Source organism: Pteropus medius, unplaced genomic scaffold, assembly GCF_902729225.1.
Source record: "Pteropus medius unplaced genomic scaffold, Ma_sr-lr_union100, whole genome shotgun sequence".
Lineage (NCBI taxonomy): Eukaryota > Metazoa > Chordata > Mammalia > Chiroptera > Pteropodidae > Pteropus > Pteropus medius.
Genome location: NW_024350325.1, coordinates 3220265 through 3238327, shown reverse-complemented (window position 1 = coordinate 3238327; position 18063 = coordinate 3220265). Strand labels below are relative to the sequence as shown.

The following is an 18063-nucleotide window of genomic DNA, read 5'->3' as shown; positions in this document are numbered from 1 at the left end:
GGGTGGGGAAACTGATAAGAACGCCATACATACTTTCTCATAAAAAAGTGATACTGACAGTGTAGCAAACAAAAGTATAGCAATAACAAAAATAAAGATACAAAAGACTAATCGATTATTTCATATTTATACTTAGAGCTCTCCCAAAACTAAGGGTATCTTTCAAGACAGTTCTGAGTTGTTGAATTAAGTGACCCCGGGTATGGTAATGTTTTTTAAAAATATTAACGGTAACTGAAAAACAATATTAGCTTTCCCCCATCAATAATCCGTAAGTTTTCTGTATGTAGTCAAAACATCCTTCGACTTAATTTGCCATCTTGAGCCAAATTTTTATACCTCGTTCTTGTTGAACACCTTAAGATACAATTGACCTTGTGTCAGATGATCAGGATACCGTTAGGGTAGGTTAACTTTCTTGGAGGGCTGCTACCGATGATCCAAGACCCACCCCATAGAGCAGAGGCGAAGGGCCAAATTAGCGGAGGGCGCTCGGACAACCCCGCACATGAGTGCTTCACTAAGCTCCGCGAACCCGGCTGTAGCCGGCGGTGTTGGGTTCTCGCGCAGTCAGGTGCTGCCGGGGACAGGCGCAGTTATTTGTAACTGCGGGATTGGGCTGGGAGTGCGGGGCCGAGGAGCAGTAGTGTACTCCTCCAGGGTCTCCCCCGCCCGAGACCCCCGGTCACCCCAGTTGACAGCTGCCCGGAGGGTACCCCAGACCACGCGTTTGTAGGGGTCGCTCTTGCACAGTAGCGAACCTCCGCGCAACGACTTCTCGCGAGGTTTCGCTGCCCGCCCCCCCTCGCCCCTACCGCGTCGCCCGCCCCCTCCTCGTTCTGGTGCTGGCAGCTGCCGCTATGGCTGCACTGCGGAGGCTCCTGTGGCCACCGCCTCGGCTCCCGCCTGCGCCCTCCGCTCACCATCCCTTCCCCGGGCCGTTGGGGCGGCCTGTGGGTACAGCCCCGGGCCCTCCTAGCCGGCCCTTCTCCTGCCGGGAGGAGGAGGACGGGGCTATGGCTGAGGCGGCTTGGAGGCGGCGGCGGCGGCGTTGGGGGGAGCTGAGCATCGCTGCGGCGGCCGGCGGGGGTCTGGTCGGCCTCGTGTGCTACCAGCTGTATGGTGACCCCAGGGCCGACTCCACTCGGGCGCCGACGCCCGGGCGCCCCACAGAGAGCGCGGACGCAGAGTCGAAGGACCCGCCCCGCGGCGGGGGGCTGCTCCCCATCTCGGTCGCTGCTGCCAAGGAGACGGTATGTGCGGAGCGCGCGCGCGCACTGGGCAGACCCGCAGGTGACGCCCGAGAGTAGGGCCGCCAGGTGTTCCACCTGAGTGTGGGGAGGGATCCTGTGACAACCGTGCAGGGTGCGCCTGAGACTGTGGGCCTCCGTGACACCGGTCGTTGGAGGTTGTCACAATGTGAACTCTGCGGCCACGGATGGGGACCTCCTGTGATCAAGACCGAGACCTTCTAGGCCAGACAGCCGTGGATCTGTTCACTAGATGTTGGGAAGACATAGGTGATGCTGTCATTGATGCAAGAGAACCTTAAAGGTTGCTACAGCTATCACTTATCAGTGAAAACCCCAAACCGGGACAAAACAAAACAAAAAACCGACTCAGGAGAAGTCAAGGGCATGACAGGCAGAAAGTGGAGGATTGCCTCTGTGCGAGAAAGGAACTACCAGGAGGCTGGGCGAAGCCCCAGTATGTGATCCAGGAGGTGCAGTGCAGTGCAGTGCTCTGAGGTCTGAAAAGCTACTACATTGTTGTATGGAAGTTTATTAGTTCCAAGAGACGAAATGCCAAAACTGTGTAGCCTTCCTATAGGTCAGAAAGAATGAAGATGTCACCAGATTGGAAAAGAAAAGAAAAAAAAAAAACAAACATTAAAAAAGTATATCCCATCTACCACATCTACCCCCAAAGCTAGAATCTCTTAAGCAGGGACAGTAAGTAAGTAAGAAGATGGATAGGACAGCAAAAATAGGAAACTGAATGAGGCTAACTCTTCCAGAGAAACTTCAAACGAAAATGTTCAAGTATCATCATGTACTTAATTTAATGTAAAGATGAGTGTAAGGCAAGAGAAATTATAGGGGCACCATGTTTTCGTTGCATCGTTATATTTAATAAAGTTATGTAAATGACTAGGAAAATCTAGGGAAATTTTTCTTGCAAGACTAGAAGAGTATAAAGGGCTTAGATGACAATAATTTAGAAAAGGGGCAGCTATTCTGTTTTTAACTTTAATGAAGTTTATATAGCCTTTATTCTTTGCCCAAATACACAGTAGCAATCTGATGTAGGTACATCATTTGGTGGAGGCTGTTGATGCATTTAGGTCGGAATTTAGAGACCTAACAGCACATCACAAATTTATAGCATAAAGTACTTCTATACAGTGAATACTTAAAATACTAACAAATACCCTCAACTTTCGTCCCCCTTCACTCCCCCCGCCCCACGCTTACATTGAACTTTTAATCATCCATAGTTGATCTGGGAACAGATTAGGAATGTAGGAAACATCCAAATAGTATTTTTTCTTCTTTTTAAAATTAATTTTACTTTTAAAATTGAGAGACAACATCATGCAGTTTTTAAAAGACCACACAGAAATATCTTGTCTCTGGCTCCACCACCTACTAGTTGTATTATTGCTTAACTTCTCAGTACCTGTTTCTTCATTTGTAAAATGAGGTTGATAGAGTTATGAGAGTTAAGTGAGATAACACATTAAAAAATGGTACCCTTAGCATGTAGGGAGCATTCAACCAATTGGTTTTATTCATTTATTTACTTATGCACCTCTTAACTTATTTACTTATATTATTATTGATTGTTGTTTATAAAAATATCTGTACATTGTTTTAGAAGTCAAATAATATTAAATAATATTAAAGTCCTGTCTTACCCTTCCCAAGTCTCCAGTTATACATTCTGATCATAATTCCTTTTGTGTTTGACCTTTTTTCGCCCCTCTGAAAACTTTACAATCTTCTCTTTATCTATGACATTAGAAAATTTCACAGTAATGAACATCAATGTGGGCATTTTTTTTCATTTATTGTGCTAGGTACTTGAGAGCCCTTTCAGTATGTTAGTTCATGTCTGAAAGTCCTACATACTTTTCTTCTATTATTTCTTTAACAGTTTTCTCCATTTTCTCTGTTTTCTTTTTCTGAAACTTCTTAGTCAGACAGATCCTAATCCAATTCTAATCTTTCTTGTATTGAATGTTTTATCTCAGCTATCCTAATTTTTTAATTCAAAGAACTATTCTCTGTTCTCTGATGTTCATGTGTTACAGCATTATATTTTGTTTTATGGCTGCTAAATTACTTTTTTTTACGGTAAGGATAGTAATTATAATTTTGTTTTATATTTATAGTTCTCCATGCATTGTGTTGTATCTTCCAGGTTTTCTTTTTTTTTTTTATGTTTGATTCTCTAAGAGCTCGCTTTCATTTTGGAGGTTTTCCCCACATATCTGTGGTTGTTGCCTATCTATATTTGAGAACCACTCAGAAGCTCTATGTACATGAGCATGCCTTCTCATTTGGTGATCTGGGCTTTTCATTAAAGTGGCATCCAAATTTCAATATATTATAAATCTTTTTCTCTGGTGTCATTGAGCTTCTCCAAAGAATAGGAGAGGTGGGAGGAGCCGTAATCTTCTGGATGTAGGTGCACATGCACATAAGTGTGAGAGAATGTATGTTGGAGGAGTATCCAATGATGTACTATATTATTATCTAATTCTCTGTTTTCTGCCCCACTACTTAATCTGCCTCCACAGCTCCTTGTGCTCCAAGGCCTTATTTTTTCTGGGGTCTGTACCTAAAATTAGCTTATTTCCATTTGGTCTCTTCCTCCACAGTATGCAGGTTGTGCCTCAGTTTCCCTGATCAGTTATCACTCCTTCATCTTTTCAAGTTTATATAAATTTGATGAATTCTCTTGAGTGTTTTGGTCTCCCCTCCTTTTCTCTTTCTTAGTTCTTGTATGTTTATGCCTTTAAAAAATTCCTTTATTCTAATTTTAATGTGGTTTTGGGAGGAAGAGATTGAAAGAAACTTATGAGGTCAATCAGCCATTTTTCAGAAATATTTTAAACCTGTGTTGCCACTTCATCTATTGTGCTTATTTGATTTTCCTAAAGTGATAGAAATGATTCCTTTTGATGTGTAAAACTATAGCTAAGAGCCTTTAACTTATAACGCCCTTTTTATTTAGGAGCATATTATATTGAACATAGCATAGCATATAAATTAACCTGTCCATGTTAAGAGAATGATTTAACTGATGGCAGTGAACAGCAGTAATCTACATTCAGTTCCATTACTATATAGCCTTGAAGATTTTTGTTTTAAAGGCATTACCTCTGAACTTCCTCTAGAAGGCCTTCTCCAACTCCATAGATTTGTTAAAATATCCCTCCTCATTCTGTATTCCCAGATGATGATGTTTTGCAATTGTTTGCTAATTGTCTGCCCTGCTTTTCTTAGCCTTTGAAGAAGAGGCATTGTGTTGGTCTTGATCACCTTTATATCATCATTGCCTGGTATGGGGCCTAACCCTGGTAGATAAGCAATAAATATTTGTTGAATGAGTAAGCCCGTACTCAATATTTGCATGGGGCATACACATTGAAAAGGCACAACCACATTCTGTGAGAATTAATAGTTTAGTATTTTGTTCAGCTAAAGTAGTTATTTATAGCATTAGAATTTGGAAGATTTCAGTCAAGGTCAAAATTCCAGGCTCTGGGAAACTGAATCACATGACACTGTTTATTTTAATTGTGTAAGTTTGGCTTGCCAAAATTTTCCAGTTAACATGGCCCTGTTAATATTATGAAGAGATGTTGACAAATTCTTTTTAGAACCTTACAGTTTAGTTTTAAAGCATTATTTTTACCAGTGGAAAAAAATTTTGTTCTATACCTACCTTTTTCTTTCAGGCCCAGAATAAAAAAAAAGCATCTGCTAGAGTGCTTAACACACTGAAATCTTTTTTACTTATTATACAGAATACATGATCTAGTGTATGATTTGTTCATCTTAAGCTTTAAGTAACTTAGTTTTACTCTCAAGCGGAAAAGAGAACAATATTTGTACATTTCTATAATAATTGCCAGTAATCATACATTTTTAAGTTTCTTTCACTTTATATCTTTCTCAACCTCTCTTTAAGGCAGTACATTTTGAGACATGAGGTTATGCTTATTTTTTCCATAATACTGAAGAATTTGCCAGATGTGTAAATATAGAAAAATCCTATTTTTTTATAGAGTGAGAGAAATCACATAGATGTGAAATTGAAGAGAGGTTAATTCAGTGTAGAATAACATTGTTGTAAAGAAGCTAAACTAGGAGATCCCTTCTTTTGGTTTTCTGAATCATTCTGTGACAATTAAATTCACCAGATTCTACCCACATCCTTTCTAGTGGCCTGACCATGTTGTAGATTCACATACAACAATTTGAGTTTAGATTGTTTTCTAAGTAAATTACAAAATAAAATGTGAATGAATTTGGAAATAATAGTACTTTCTGGTTGTACAAAACTAGGAGTTATAAACATTCATACACCTTTTGTCTGGGTTGCAATAATTGTGGATGTCCTTTTCAGATTCACATAAGGATATCAGGAAATGAAACTGTCATGATCTCGAACTTAAATTAAAAAAAAAAACTCTCTGATACTGGTTGCACAACTCTGAATATATTAAAAACTATTGAATTGTATGCTTTAAAAAAAATACTCATTAGTAATTCTCTTCCAAGACTTAGAAATTGTGCAGTAATGCATAGTAATCAGTTTCAATGAAGGTATATAACAGTTTTTTTTTTTTTTGGTTTATATAATCACATTTAAAAAGTAAATAATAAAAACACTGAATTACATTTTGAATCGGAATTTAGGTAATCGTATTTGGTTTTAATGTGACTTGCTAATTGATTTTCACATTCTCACATATAATTTTGAGCTAGACTGTTTATGAGTGCTAATTAACGTAAAATGTAGCTGCCCTCATTGATTTAATATATAATTTATCTTTAATAATTTTTGAGAAATGGATGCCATTTTCTACCTAAAGATTAAAGAAGACATTGGAATAGTTAAAACCATTACATTAATCCTAAATTTATGAAGTTTCTTTGAGGGAGGTTCCATTCATCCTCCTTATAGCACATAAGCCTTGTATCTAATGCAATTTTAATAAATTCTTATTTAACGAGCAAATGAATTCTAAATCCAGAAATAAATTATAATATTTTTATTATTACTGTTCTTTAGAAATCTTGCTTTTACAAAATCATCTCATCCGTGCAAATATCCATTGGACTTTAGAGAATAGGAGATCATCTAAATGTTTTAATAGAGGATGTATTCCTCATTGTGTTATCTGTGAAGACTAATGATTGGACACTGAGTCATAACATTAGTAGTAGATGCAAATTTATTAACTAATTACAGTTTCATGAGATAGGAGCTGCAGTGTTCATGCATTTTTATTTTCCTCTTCTAAGCATATGAGAAGACGGCAAATTCATTCTCTTTTGGTATTAAATGCTAAAAACATTAAATTAATGTTTTTTTAAAAATTATTTTGAAATAGTTACACGTGTAAAATTTGTTGACCACCCAATTCCCATACCAGTTTTCAAAAGTGGCTTAGTTGCCATCAGTGTAGCAGTTCTGTCAGCAAATGGCTCCTTTAATCCCTTTCCCCTCCAGTTTCTCTTTTAAATAATACACATTATGTTAATGGTCCTTAATATGTTGAAGAATATTATCTTTTCTGGTTCTGGAAAGGATTAAGGAAGATCATATGTGTTTGAGTACATAAGTCTTTCTAAAGGATTAATGTTTTTTAAGACTTATGTGTTAAGTAGTTTCTTTCAGTTTCATTGCCATAAAATCAAGATTTCCATATCACATCCCACTTGGAAACAATAAACTTATCCATCCATTCGTAGATTTATTTGTTTATTCAAATACTTTATTCAAAAAATATTTATTGAAGTGTAGTAGGTACCAGGGATTTAATAGTGGACAAAATAAAATTCATGTTCTTTTGCACTTTACAATCTACTGAGGATACAGAATAATTATAATGCAATATGGAAAAGTGATACGATGGGAAAAGCATAGTATACCATGGGATCATGGAGGAAGAACATATAACCCAGACTTGGGACCTTCCTTAAATGTGCCTTCCTGAAGGAAGTAACATCTAAGCAGAGACTTGAAGGATGAGTAGGAATGATTAGATGAAGAGGGAGCTGGGGGGCATGGGGTGAAGAAATGTATTCCAGGTGGAGAGAAAAACATGAGAACAAGCATATTATGTTTTCAGAGCTGAAAGAAGGTCACTGTGGATGTATAACAGAGAATTTGAGGCAAGAGAGATCGGACTTCAGAAGATAATCAGGAATAATAAGGAAGTATTGACAGATTTTTAGGCATGAGGATACTATACAATCAAATTTGTGTTTTAGGAATATCACTTTGACTGGATGAGAAGTAGAGGGAGGGATATAATACTGAAAAGTAGGAGGCCAGGTGAGATGCTATTGCTTCTTAGAATGTTAGATTCTCATATTCTCTATATTTTAATTTAATAAAAAGGACACATCAAGCAGTTTTTAACCATAATATTTCTTTGGACAGGAGATAGTTTTGGCTTACTAGGGAAATGGCAGTAAAGTAGTGAGAAGTTGCTGGATTGTTGAGAGATTAAGGATCAACACAATTGGTATTAGATTTTAGGGATGATGGGAATAGAAGAATGTAGGATGATATTCAAATTTTCATCTTGGGTGACTGGGTGGATTGTGCAGAAGTTCACTGATACTGGGTTCTCAGGAGAAAATAAAAAAGGTTGGAGGTAGTGGGCATGAATGATGAGTTTTTAACTTGTATAATGGATCAAGGTGTGTTTTGGACACCTGAAGGGAAATTTCCCAGTGAATACATAGGATGGAAGCTCAGGATGGAAATCTGTACTATAGAAATAGACTGGGAATCATCAAGTGTTAAAAATCTTAAGAATGGATGACATTGTTCAGAATATGTAGAACAAGAAAGCAACTAGAGAGAGAGCCCTGGCCAGCATCAATGATTTAAAAGGAATGGAACCCTGCAAAAAGTTGAGAAGTAAGGTCCAGACAGGTAAAAGAAAGCCAGGTGAGTCATGGAAGCCAACTAAAGTTAGTGCTTCAAATACAAAGTAGTCAGTTACAGTGAACACGACCAGAGGAGGTCAACTAAGTTGAGAAACAGAAAGTGTTGCATTTAGCAATAAGAAGGTCATGGTGGTCTTGGTGAGATCTTGGAAGTGAAATCAGATTATAGTTGGATAAGCTGAGAGTAAAGGTAAAGAAAAAGTGAGGCAGACAAGATAAGTGACAACTTTTTCATGAAGGGGAGGTGAGAGGGCAGTAGCTTAAGGAACACAGTACCGATTATTTTTTTTAAGATGGAAGACCCTAAAATATGTTTAAATGCTGAAGGACATGAGGAGGAACACTAAACCCAAAAGAAAGAGAGGATAATGACTTGTCAAAGATCCAGGTAGAAATAGAAGATGAAAGTTAAAAGCACGAAGGAAGAGTTTAATCTTAGATAATAGGAGTGATGCCATTTTCAGTGTAATCAGAGGAAGGGACAGGAGGAGACAGACAGTGTACATGTTTATTGGCAGGTAGTTGAAGGAGTTCTTGCCTGATGACTTTTATTTTCTCTGCGAAATAGAAGGTGATGTCATCTTCTGAGAGCAATATAATAGAAATTTGTGGAGTAACCATGATAGAGATTTGGGGGAGAGTAAAGGATTTAAATATTTAAAAAGAAACTAGAAAATCATGAAGTCTTTTAATTTGCTTCTGTTTTGTATTTGCAAGATTTAATATGAGTTTTTAAATGACAAAATGAATTTTTAACCTGAAAATGAAATGTAGAAGTTTTTTAATGAATATTTTTACATAGTCACAACTTTTGCTGTCCTAATTCTTGTTTATGTTATCCCTTTTTTTGAGATGTATAAACCTTAGTAATAAGTTCTAATTAGCACTTTCTTTACTCATGCTATAACATTTAACTTACATAGGAAATACACCAAATTTATACTATAGATTTTATTCTTTTGTTTAAATTTGATAGGCGAATTTGATAGGTGAATATTTGTTCTCATTGATCTTCTCTAATTGTTGTGCCAAACACAGGAATATGAGAACTTTGTTTTGTGTGGTTGTAAACACTCTTGTGTTGGAGAAAAGTGTGTTTTAAAAAAATTAAACAAGTGCTATTGATGGCACTATTTATCTAGCATTAAAGAAAATGCGTAGTTATTTGTGTACTAAACGGAATTTTCTAAGTATATTGCTTTTTCCACTTTCCTCTTTCTGTAACCCTTATTTCTTTATTCTCTAATGTATTGATAGATTATATAAATTAAGTAAAATATGGAACTTTAGTACTGTATCATTTAATTGACTAGCATAGTGAGCATTTGCTCATTAAAGATTTTTTTTTCCAATTTGGAAAAATAGAATCTATGTTTTCCACTTTTTTTCTTCATTCACTAAATTGACTTTTAACCATTTTAATACTCAACCCCATCTCCAGAATTTAGAATACAGAAAGTATATATAAAAGAATTTCAAATAATTCATTTTTTTGTGTGTGCTTTCTGATAAGGATGATATCTATCCAATTGATAAATATTGAATAGGTGAGATATTTGGATTATCCCTTTCCCTGGAAGGGATATAATGGATTATTCAAACTGCTTGCTACAATTCAAAGTGAATTTTTTCTAACAGGCTTCATGCCATCAGAAAGGCTCTCATAGGTTAGGTGTAGTTTAAGCTAGCTTCAATGCGTTGAATTAGTTCTATTTAAATAGGATTATCTAAACTTATTCCAACCACTTTAAATTATTCTTGCAAATCTAAAGATAAGAATATGATTTATAATGCTCCATATACATATAAGAACATTCAGTAATATCTTTAGGAGATTTTAAAATATTACTACCGTCAAGCTCAATGATGGAATCCTAAGGACAATAATAGGCAGTGTTTGGACTGGGATTTGTGGTGAAAAAAGATCAGTGTGACTCCTACTTTCCCTCCTTTCACCATTCAGTCTTTGTTGTCACATGGTGTCCTCCAGACTGCTTCCTATCCAAGTAAATGGGTCAGCAGGATTTGATGTCATAGTAAAGAATACAGTTTTAGTAACCTTTTGGTCCAGCATTGTGCATATGCGCCATCACACATGCCTGTCAAGTTCTTGTCTGCTCTGTCAGGCCTGATGAGTACCTGATCATCATAAAAGTCGGGTAAGCATCTTGATCAAGTCTGTAACACCAACTTAGTCAAAGTCAAGACATTATGTTTAGGTAGTTGGGTTAAAATTTATACTTCATAGCTTGATCTAATATTCTAAATTTTATTAGTCAAAAGTACAAATACTAGGTGCTGTTGTGAACTAAATATTTATCAAAAATATTATACATATATATCACAAAATAATTAAAATATGGAACTTATCCTGAATTATCAAAGTAGTTATTTCTTTTAAATTTGTATAAAACTGCAGGCAGATTTCACAAGGCTCCTGCCATTTTCTGGCAAATTATAGGAGAGTAGCACTTTGTGTCTTTAGTCTTCCACCCAAACCCCTTATGCAACAGAATTTGGAACATGGATAAAGGTATAAATTGAGCTGAACATCGATCTTTAGTAGAATGGTGAAAATTGGAAGAACATGGAGGGATTATCTGAATGTTATTTATGTAAGGTAAGTTACTCAGGTAGTAGGGGTATATTATTTGATTACAGGCTGATAGAGAAGTTCTAGAAACATGTCTCCAATATTTTCGTGATATATTTTATTCAAGAAATGTTCCCTTAGGATCTACAGAGAAAGGGGCATTCTTAAATGTACTACATAATAAAAGTATCTGCAGTCGCGCTTTCTTAGTTTTTAGGAGAGCAAAGTGGCTCTCTAGAGAGTTTAATTCCTTTAGAAAAACAAGATACTTGGAAATGAGGGGTCAGAGGCACCTAGCCTAAAAAAACTGGTAAAGGCGCTGTGATATTCCTACCGATTGGCTTACAGCACTACATCTTAGCTTAAAAACAGTTTTGATCTTCACATAATTGTTTAGCTTTTGCTTGGGAAAATATAGATTCTCCTCCCTTTCCTTTCCCTCATGTCTATAATGATCTCCTCTCCCATAACTACTTCTGACTGCCCTCTATAATGCTTTAAGCTCAGGGATTAAAGTTGTTATAGAAATAACATAGGTCGAAATAAGTGAAACAGGGTGTAATGAAGACCAGTTGGCCTGGGGTCAGGAAAAGTGAGTCAAGATAATGACTTTGCCTTTACTTATTTGTGCCCTGTTTGGCTGAGTTGGCACCTTTTAATTGGCCTTCCAGGAAGTCTCAGAGGAAAGGAAAAAAAAACACCTTTCGTTTACATTTCACTGGCCAAAATTTAGTCAGTTAAATCAATCTAACTGCAACAAAGCCTGAGAACTGTAACCTTTCTTAGGTGTTTTATTATGCCTAGCTAAAAATCAAAGTTCTTTTTCTAAGTAGAAACTAAAGAACAAGTAATGGGTTATCTATCAGTCTTTGTTAGGTTTGAAGTATATTGTGTTGGGAAAATGGCTTTTAAATGAAATGAAAATGCTCATAAATAAATTATAGGATGCCCATTTAATAAAATGAATGGTTAAGATTTCCGATTCTAGCAATACAGCATATTACATAATCTGTCATAAAAACCTTTTAAACATCTTTTAAATACCGTACTGTACTTATAATAAATTAAGAAAAATTGCCAGGGGCAGAAATAAAGAGGAAACTAATAATAAAACAGTGTGAGCTCTGGCTTACTTGAGGGAATGATGGTTCATTATTCATGTTCTAGGAACTTGAATTAATGCCTGTGTTGGGGAAGGAGACAAGACCTTCCTCAAGCCAGAGAGAATGGACTAGAAAGAAATCAAAAGAATGGACTAGAAAAAAATCCCCCCAGTACAAGTTGATGACAGGGAAGTTTGAAGATGTCTGCCTGGGCTCTAGGTGGAAAAAAGGACTCACCTGAGAAAGCATAAACATGGTCCCAAACTACTTCACATGGATTCAGAGTTAGAACTTGTATTACCCATGCAAAGAAAAACCTGATGGTGCTGCTAGAATTAAATGTAAAACTTCTTTGGAGGGAAATGCCCTGAACATGGGCCCTTTGTAAATCCTACAGATAAGATTTAGAAGAGGATACTTGATAATCCAAAAGCACAAAAATATATGAAGTTTTATGAAAGAGTCAGCAAACTGATTAGATTCCTAACAACATAATAATAGGATAATTTAGTTGAGGCTATAAATTAAGTATATTCAAAATGATTAAATGCATAATGAAAAATCAGTATGAAAAAGAATAGGTAAGTTATAATAAAGAATAAAATAGAAATTCTGGAAATGTAAAATATGGTCATTGGATGTTGGATAGGGTAGGCAGAAGAGAAAACATAAATGAAGAGGCAGTAATCTAGAAGATAATATTGAGGAAACTACAGAGAATGTAATACACTTCTAAAGAAATGGCAGATATTGAGGAGCGTTTACAAGATGTGGAAAACAGACTGAGAAGGTCTAAAATTCATCAATTAGGGGAATAGAGAGGGGCAATATTCTACGAGATTATGGCTGACCAGTTCCCAGAAAGGCAAAAAGACATTACTCTTCAGATTTGAGAAGTATAAATGGTCCTGAGCATGATAAATAAAAATAAATATATATTTAGTCAGACTATAGTGAAACTATAAAATCAACTAGAAAGAGAAACAAAGCAGATTTCCACAAAGGGATAGCTGTTGGCCTGATTGAAGGCTAATCTGTGGCAATGGATAGAAACAAGTAGAATGTATCTTCAAAACGCTGAGAGAAAATAACTGCCAACATAGATTTCTATACCTAGGTAAATTATCATTTAAGAATGAGGTTAAAATACATTTATTTTCGTAAGACTGAGAGAGGTTACCAGTCTCTGATCATCATTAAAAGGACTATTAAAGAGTGGACATCAGGAAGAAATGAACATAAAAAGAAGGGTGAAATTCGAGAAGAAATGGTAAATGAAGAAATCGGTAAAAATGGGGTCATTCTTAAACAGTGACTACATATTACAACAATAATCATTATTTTGAAAGGAGTTAAACTAAGGTGGTTCTCAAATATTGAACAACAATGTATGTAAGACAATAGTGCTTGATTATAGTTAAAGTGCTATTTTGGGGGTAAATAATAGGATGCTTACTTCATGGCATAATAATTTAGGATTAGAGTCCTAAATGTGATAAGTAAAACTTTAAGATATTCAGAGGAGAGAATATGTGAAAATAAAATGTTGACCCTCTAAGGGGGAGGATTTTCAAAACAAGACAAAAAGCACAATCTAGGATGCTGCTACATTTCACTTCATTAAAACAAAAATATCTAATAAACAAAGAAGTCTTAGAATGTAACTGGATACTTACAATAGTATTATAGAGAAATACTTTTTACTAATTATAATGTCTGCCTGGGCTCTAATTATAAAGAAGTACTTTTATAATCAGAACAAGGCACGATTTCTTACCAATTAGATTGGTAAAATTAAAAATACTGACAATAATGTTAGCAGTGAAATAGAGCAACAAACATTGTAATGCTCTGGTGGTAGGGTACACATTTTTGGAAAATAGGTTAATTATGTGTTAAATTGAAGATTCATATGCCTTGTAACCCAGAAATGCTATCTAGGTATACACCCCCGAGAAAACGAAACATGTGCACAAGGAGACATGTTTAACAATCCTTTTACATGTCTCTGATACCTCCATTTCTCATCTTCACAAAAGCTATTCCAAACGTTGTGCTCCACTGTACCTGCAGCACACCCCACCTTGCCCTCCCTGTCTCATGCAAATGACCTCCATTTTGGATTTGGGAGTAAATTTATAATATGTAAAGCCTAGCTTAGGTCATCAAGGAAGTAATTAGATTAAAAAAAGAGAGGTGGTCCTGACTGACCCTAGGGCACTATGTAGATAAAAAGTATGAGCAAAATTATCAAGAGAGAACTGCCAGAGGAGTAGAAAGAAAATCAAGAAATTGTGGTCTTGGAAACCCGAGAAAAATTATTTCAAGGAAAAGAGAGTTATCAACTGTGTCAGATGCTATAAGATGAAAACTGAGAATTGACCTTAGAATTTAGATACAAGGTCATCAGTGACCCTGACAAGCAATATTAGTGGAGTGGTAGAGGGGAGAACCTGCTGAAGTAAAGAAATCAGAGACAGGAAATATAAGCAGCTCTCTCCAGTAGCCTTGTAAAGAGCAGGAGAAAAATGGTATGAAGAACCCTATAATATAAGCTACAATAATAATTCAAGTGGAGATTTTAAGATCATAAATGATCTGTTACTCTTTTTTTTTTCTCTCTTTTCTTTTACAACTTTCTTTTCCTATTTGATCTCAGTCAGGGAAATAATATTGGCTAGTCTGCAGCTGTGTGTTTCCATGTCGATACATTTACTAACCATCAAAACGTTTCAACTAGAATACTTCGAGATTTTCCCACACTGGGAATTTGATGTTTAACCTTTCCACCACCCAACAAGGAAAGAAAATGTTACCCCTTTTATCTTCTTGGAAGCATTTAAATAAGCCTAAAGCCATTTGAGAAAGGGCAAGAGTAATATTTCCATGAACATCTTTTTACCTAGATTAAAAAAGTGAATAAAATCTCATGCATATCTCAAAAGAGTCTTGTTCAGAAAATATAAAATAAAAATTCAAATTTAAAAGATATGTGCTCTTTTGTTTTATAAATTTGTTGGTACAGTTGCCAACATCAAGTAGGGTGTAATACCAAATTCTCAACTTCCTACTTGTAGTCAAGTAAATTTTCTGTTATTATTTATTTTAAAAACTTAGTGTTGATTTGATTTAATATAAAACAAATTTTTTTTAAAGAAACTAGTAAGAATGAATAACCAAAATAATTGGTTAATTGGTTAATACAAATGGTTTTTATTTTTTATTCTTCCATTCTGCATTCTCATGTTTCTTTCTCAGCTGTTTAAGGTAATGCATTATACAGAGTTTAGATAATTGATATAATTGTTTCAAGTTACCTCTTTAGGGTATTATCAGCTTGTAGGCATCAGTTTCTCTAACTGTCAAGTAGTGAATCCTTTATCTGGCATTTAATCTTGCCTTCCTGGGAAAACCAGAACTTACTACAGAGTAAATTTTCAAATTGCTGACCTGAAGTAACATGAGACTGTGTCTTGGCAGTGAACCTTTACTTTCTGTTATTCTTAGGAAGGATAATGATGTACTCTGTTGCCTGAAGGCCCTAGTTTTACTACCTTAAGAAGTAACATCTAAATACTAGTTACAAAGGTCTTAGTTTGGAAATTCCAGAGAATATAATTGCATTGACACATATTTTTATTTCTCGTGGAAAGATGAGGTAATTTAAAAAAATGTAACTTTTATCATTTCTACCACTTCTTAGAAGCCACCCATCTTACTTATGTCAGCATGACTTACAGGATCCACATTTACCTGAAAATGATCATTACTTATTTTTATGAATAAATTATGTATGTTATTTTATACATATGTTTGAAATTTTTATTTCTACGAAATTCTCTGTTTTTATAAGTAAGGAATAGAGCTTTTTGGAGCTAAAAAGAAAATTCCCTAAACATCTTTTGGCAAACTTGAAAAGATTTGTTATGTAATTCTCATAAAATAATTTCCTAGAAGGCGTAAAGTGTACTTTCTTAGAAGGAGTAAAATGAAAAGGTGAATTTAAATTCTCTTCTACCTTTAGATTTCTATGATTTTATTTGTCTGCTGAGTGGCCTTGCACTTACAATTAATATAATTTATATGCCAACTCTGAGACCCATGCTTGGATAATTTTTAATAGCAGTTTTACAACATCTTTTTGATATGAAAAATTCTATTTAGTCAATTACTGTTCAGCCTCCCATAGATACCATGGGTAGGTCTGTGAGGTGGAACAGAAAACTTCTGTTTACACTTGACGTCTCTCAGTATTCAAGGATGGAGGACAAGACCTTATCTTCTCTTAATCTCACTACAGTGTTTTATGAAAAGGTCAGAGTTACAGAAGCATTTTGCCAAATTTGGAAAAACAAAGCTAGGAGAGTGCAAGTGCAAACGACATTAAATTTTCAAGTGAATATTAGCTGTTTTTAAGACTTTGGAAAGAGAAATACAATATGCAGAGGATAAAAATGTGTGGAACTGTCAATCTAAGGGAATCACAGTAGTTTAGTATTTCCTGAAAAATTGATGAAGGTGATTTAGAAGTCTTATGTCCCATGAGGCTGCAGAGGTGGTTTGTTTTGGAAGTGGATCTCTTTAAGACTTTGTTAAACATACTATATATAATTCAAATGTTTTTCTTCCTAGTCTTTTATATTCCATGAGTCCTTGATGTTGTCACTAAAAGTTGGTGTGACAGACCATAATCTCTTCTCTTCTCCCATAATAGTTAGGACCGTTGATGCCCAGTTCTTCATTTTTCATCATCCCTTGCACTTAAGTATGGCCATGTGACTAACTTCTCTTCAATTGAATGTGAACAGAAGTGAGTTATACCACTTCTAGGCCTGGCATATAAATGCTTTTCACATGAACTTCTTCTGCGCTGTACCCACCCACCTTCGTTAACAATGGCAGTCATCATCACTCTGGGTCTCTGAATAACTATGTGAAACAGAACTCCCTAATCCCACCCCAACTCCAGTCCTCCTTGGACTTTTATGAAAGAGAAATTGACACACTTTTATTGTGTTTGATCCGTTACATTTGAGGTATTTAGCCTACTCTGTCGAATATAATAGAGAAAGAATTAATCGGTGAAGGCTTTGATTATTGAGAAGGGAAATTATTATTTTTTGTTTATTTTTAATTTTTTTTATTAAAGTATAGTTGGCATACAATGTTATATTAGTTTTAGGTGTACAACCTAGTGATTTGACATTATTATATACCTTATGATCACCAAACTAATTCTAGTAACCATCTGTCACCATGCGAAGTTATCACAGTGTTATCGACTATATTCCCCTTTACCTTTTTTCACCTATATCCCCACAGACCTCCCCTTTGGCAACCATCAGTTTGTTTTCTGTTTCTATGAGTCTATTTTTGTTGTGTTTGGTTTTGTTAAATTATACATATAAATGAAATCATGTGTTATTTGTCCTCTGTTCTGACTTATTTCACTTGGCGTAATACCTCTAGGTCCATCCACATTGTCACAAGTGGCAGGATTTCATTCTTTTTTATTGCTGAGTAACAGTCCATGGTTTATATGTATGTATGGATGGATGGATGGATGTGTGTGTGTGTACACCACATCTTTATCCATTCATGTAACGATGGAGGGAAATGATCGTTTTTTGATGAAGGAGAATTAAATTTTTAGCTGGTCTTCTCTATTCTCCTGGAATAAGAGTTCACTTGACCACCCACCCATAGATTCAACCTCACCATAGACCCTAAGACCAACTGGAGAATATAAGGAGCTTCAGATTACTGGCAAATTGGCCACTTTTGGCATTGTTAATGTAACAGACCCCTATGACTGAGCTATGGATTCCTATCTTATACACCAGTGACTTTATGCCAATATCCAACAGACTACATTGCTTTTTTCTAAACTGAGGCTCTGCTTGACTTGGTCAGCTCATCTCTTTGAATAATAGACTTCAGCCAATTTGCCTGCTGCCTGAACTTCTTTATATCACCTGTATTCCCTGCTGAGATTCACAGCCTGTCTTGTACTTGGTTCAGGATGGTGCCAAATAAATCATATGCTACATCTCCTATACCTTTCCTGTTCTCGCTTCTTGTTCCCTCCATTGCTGCCCCCTCCTGCAATTTTCCATGTAGCCAAAAGGATAATCTACCAAATTTGAGTCTCTTTGAAATCCTATTTGTG

The 18063-nt window shown here is 35.8% G+C and overlaps 1 protein-coding gene across 4 annotated transcripts in view; it reads left to right on the top strand.

Annotated features, from left to right (window-relative positions):
- The first annotated feature begins 820 nt into the window (after window positions 1–820).
- The window catches only part of MICU3 (mitochondrial calcium uptake 3), a 76766-nt gene continuing 59523 nt past the window's right edge, over window positions 821–18063 (top strand). For all 4 annotated transcript variants that reach the window (XM_039839318.1, XM_039839317.1, XM_039839319.1 and 1 more), the window contains exon 1: window positions 821–1253. In XM_039839318.1, the coding sequence (XP_039695252.1) occupies window positions 861–1253 (393 nt within the window). In that variant the 5' untranslated portion in view covers window positions 821–860. The remainder of the gene's footprint in view (window positions 1254–18063) is intronic.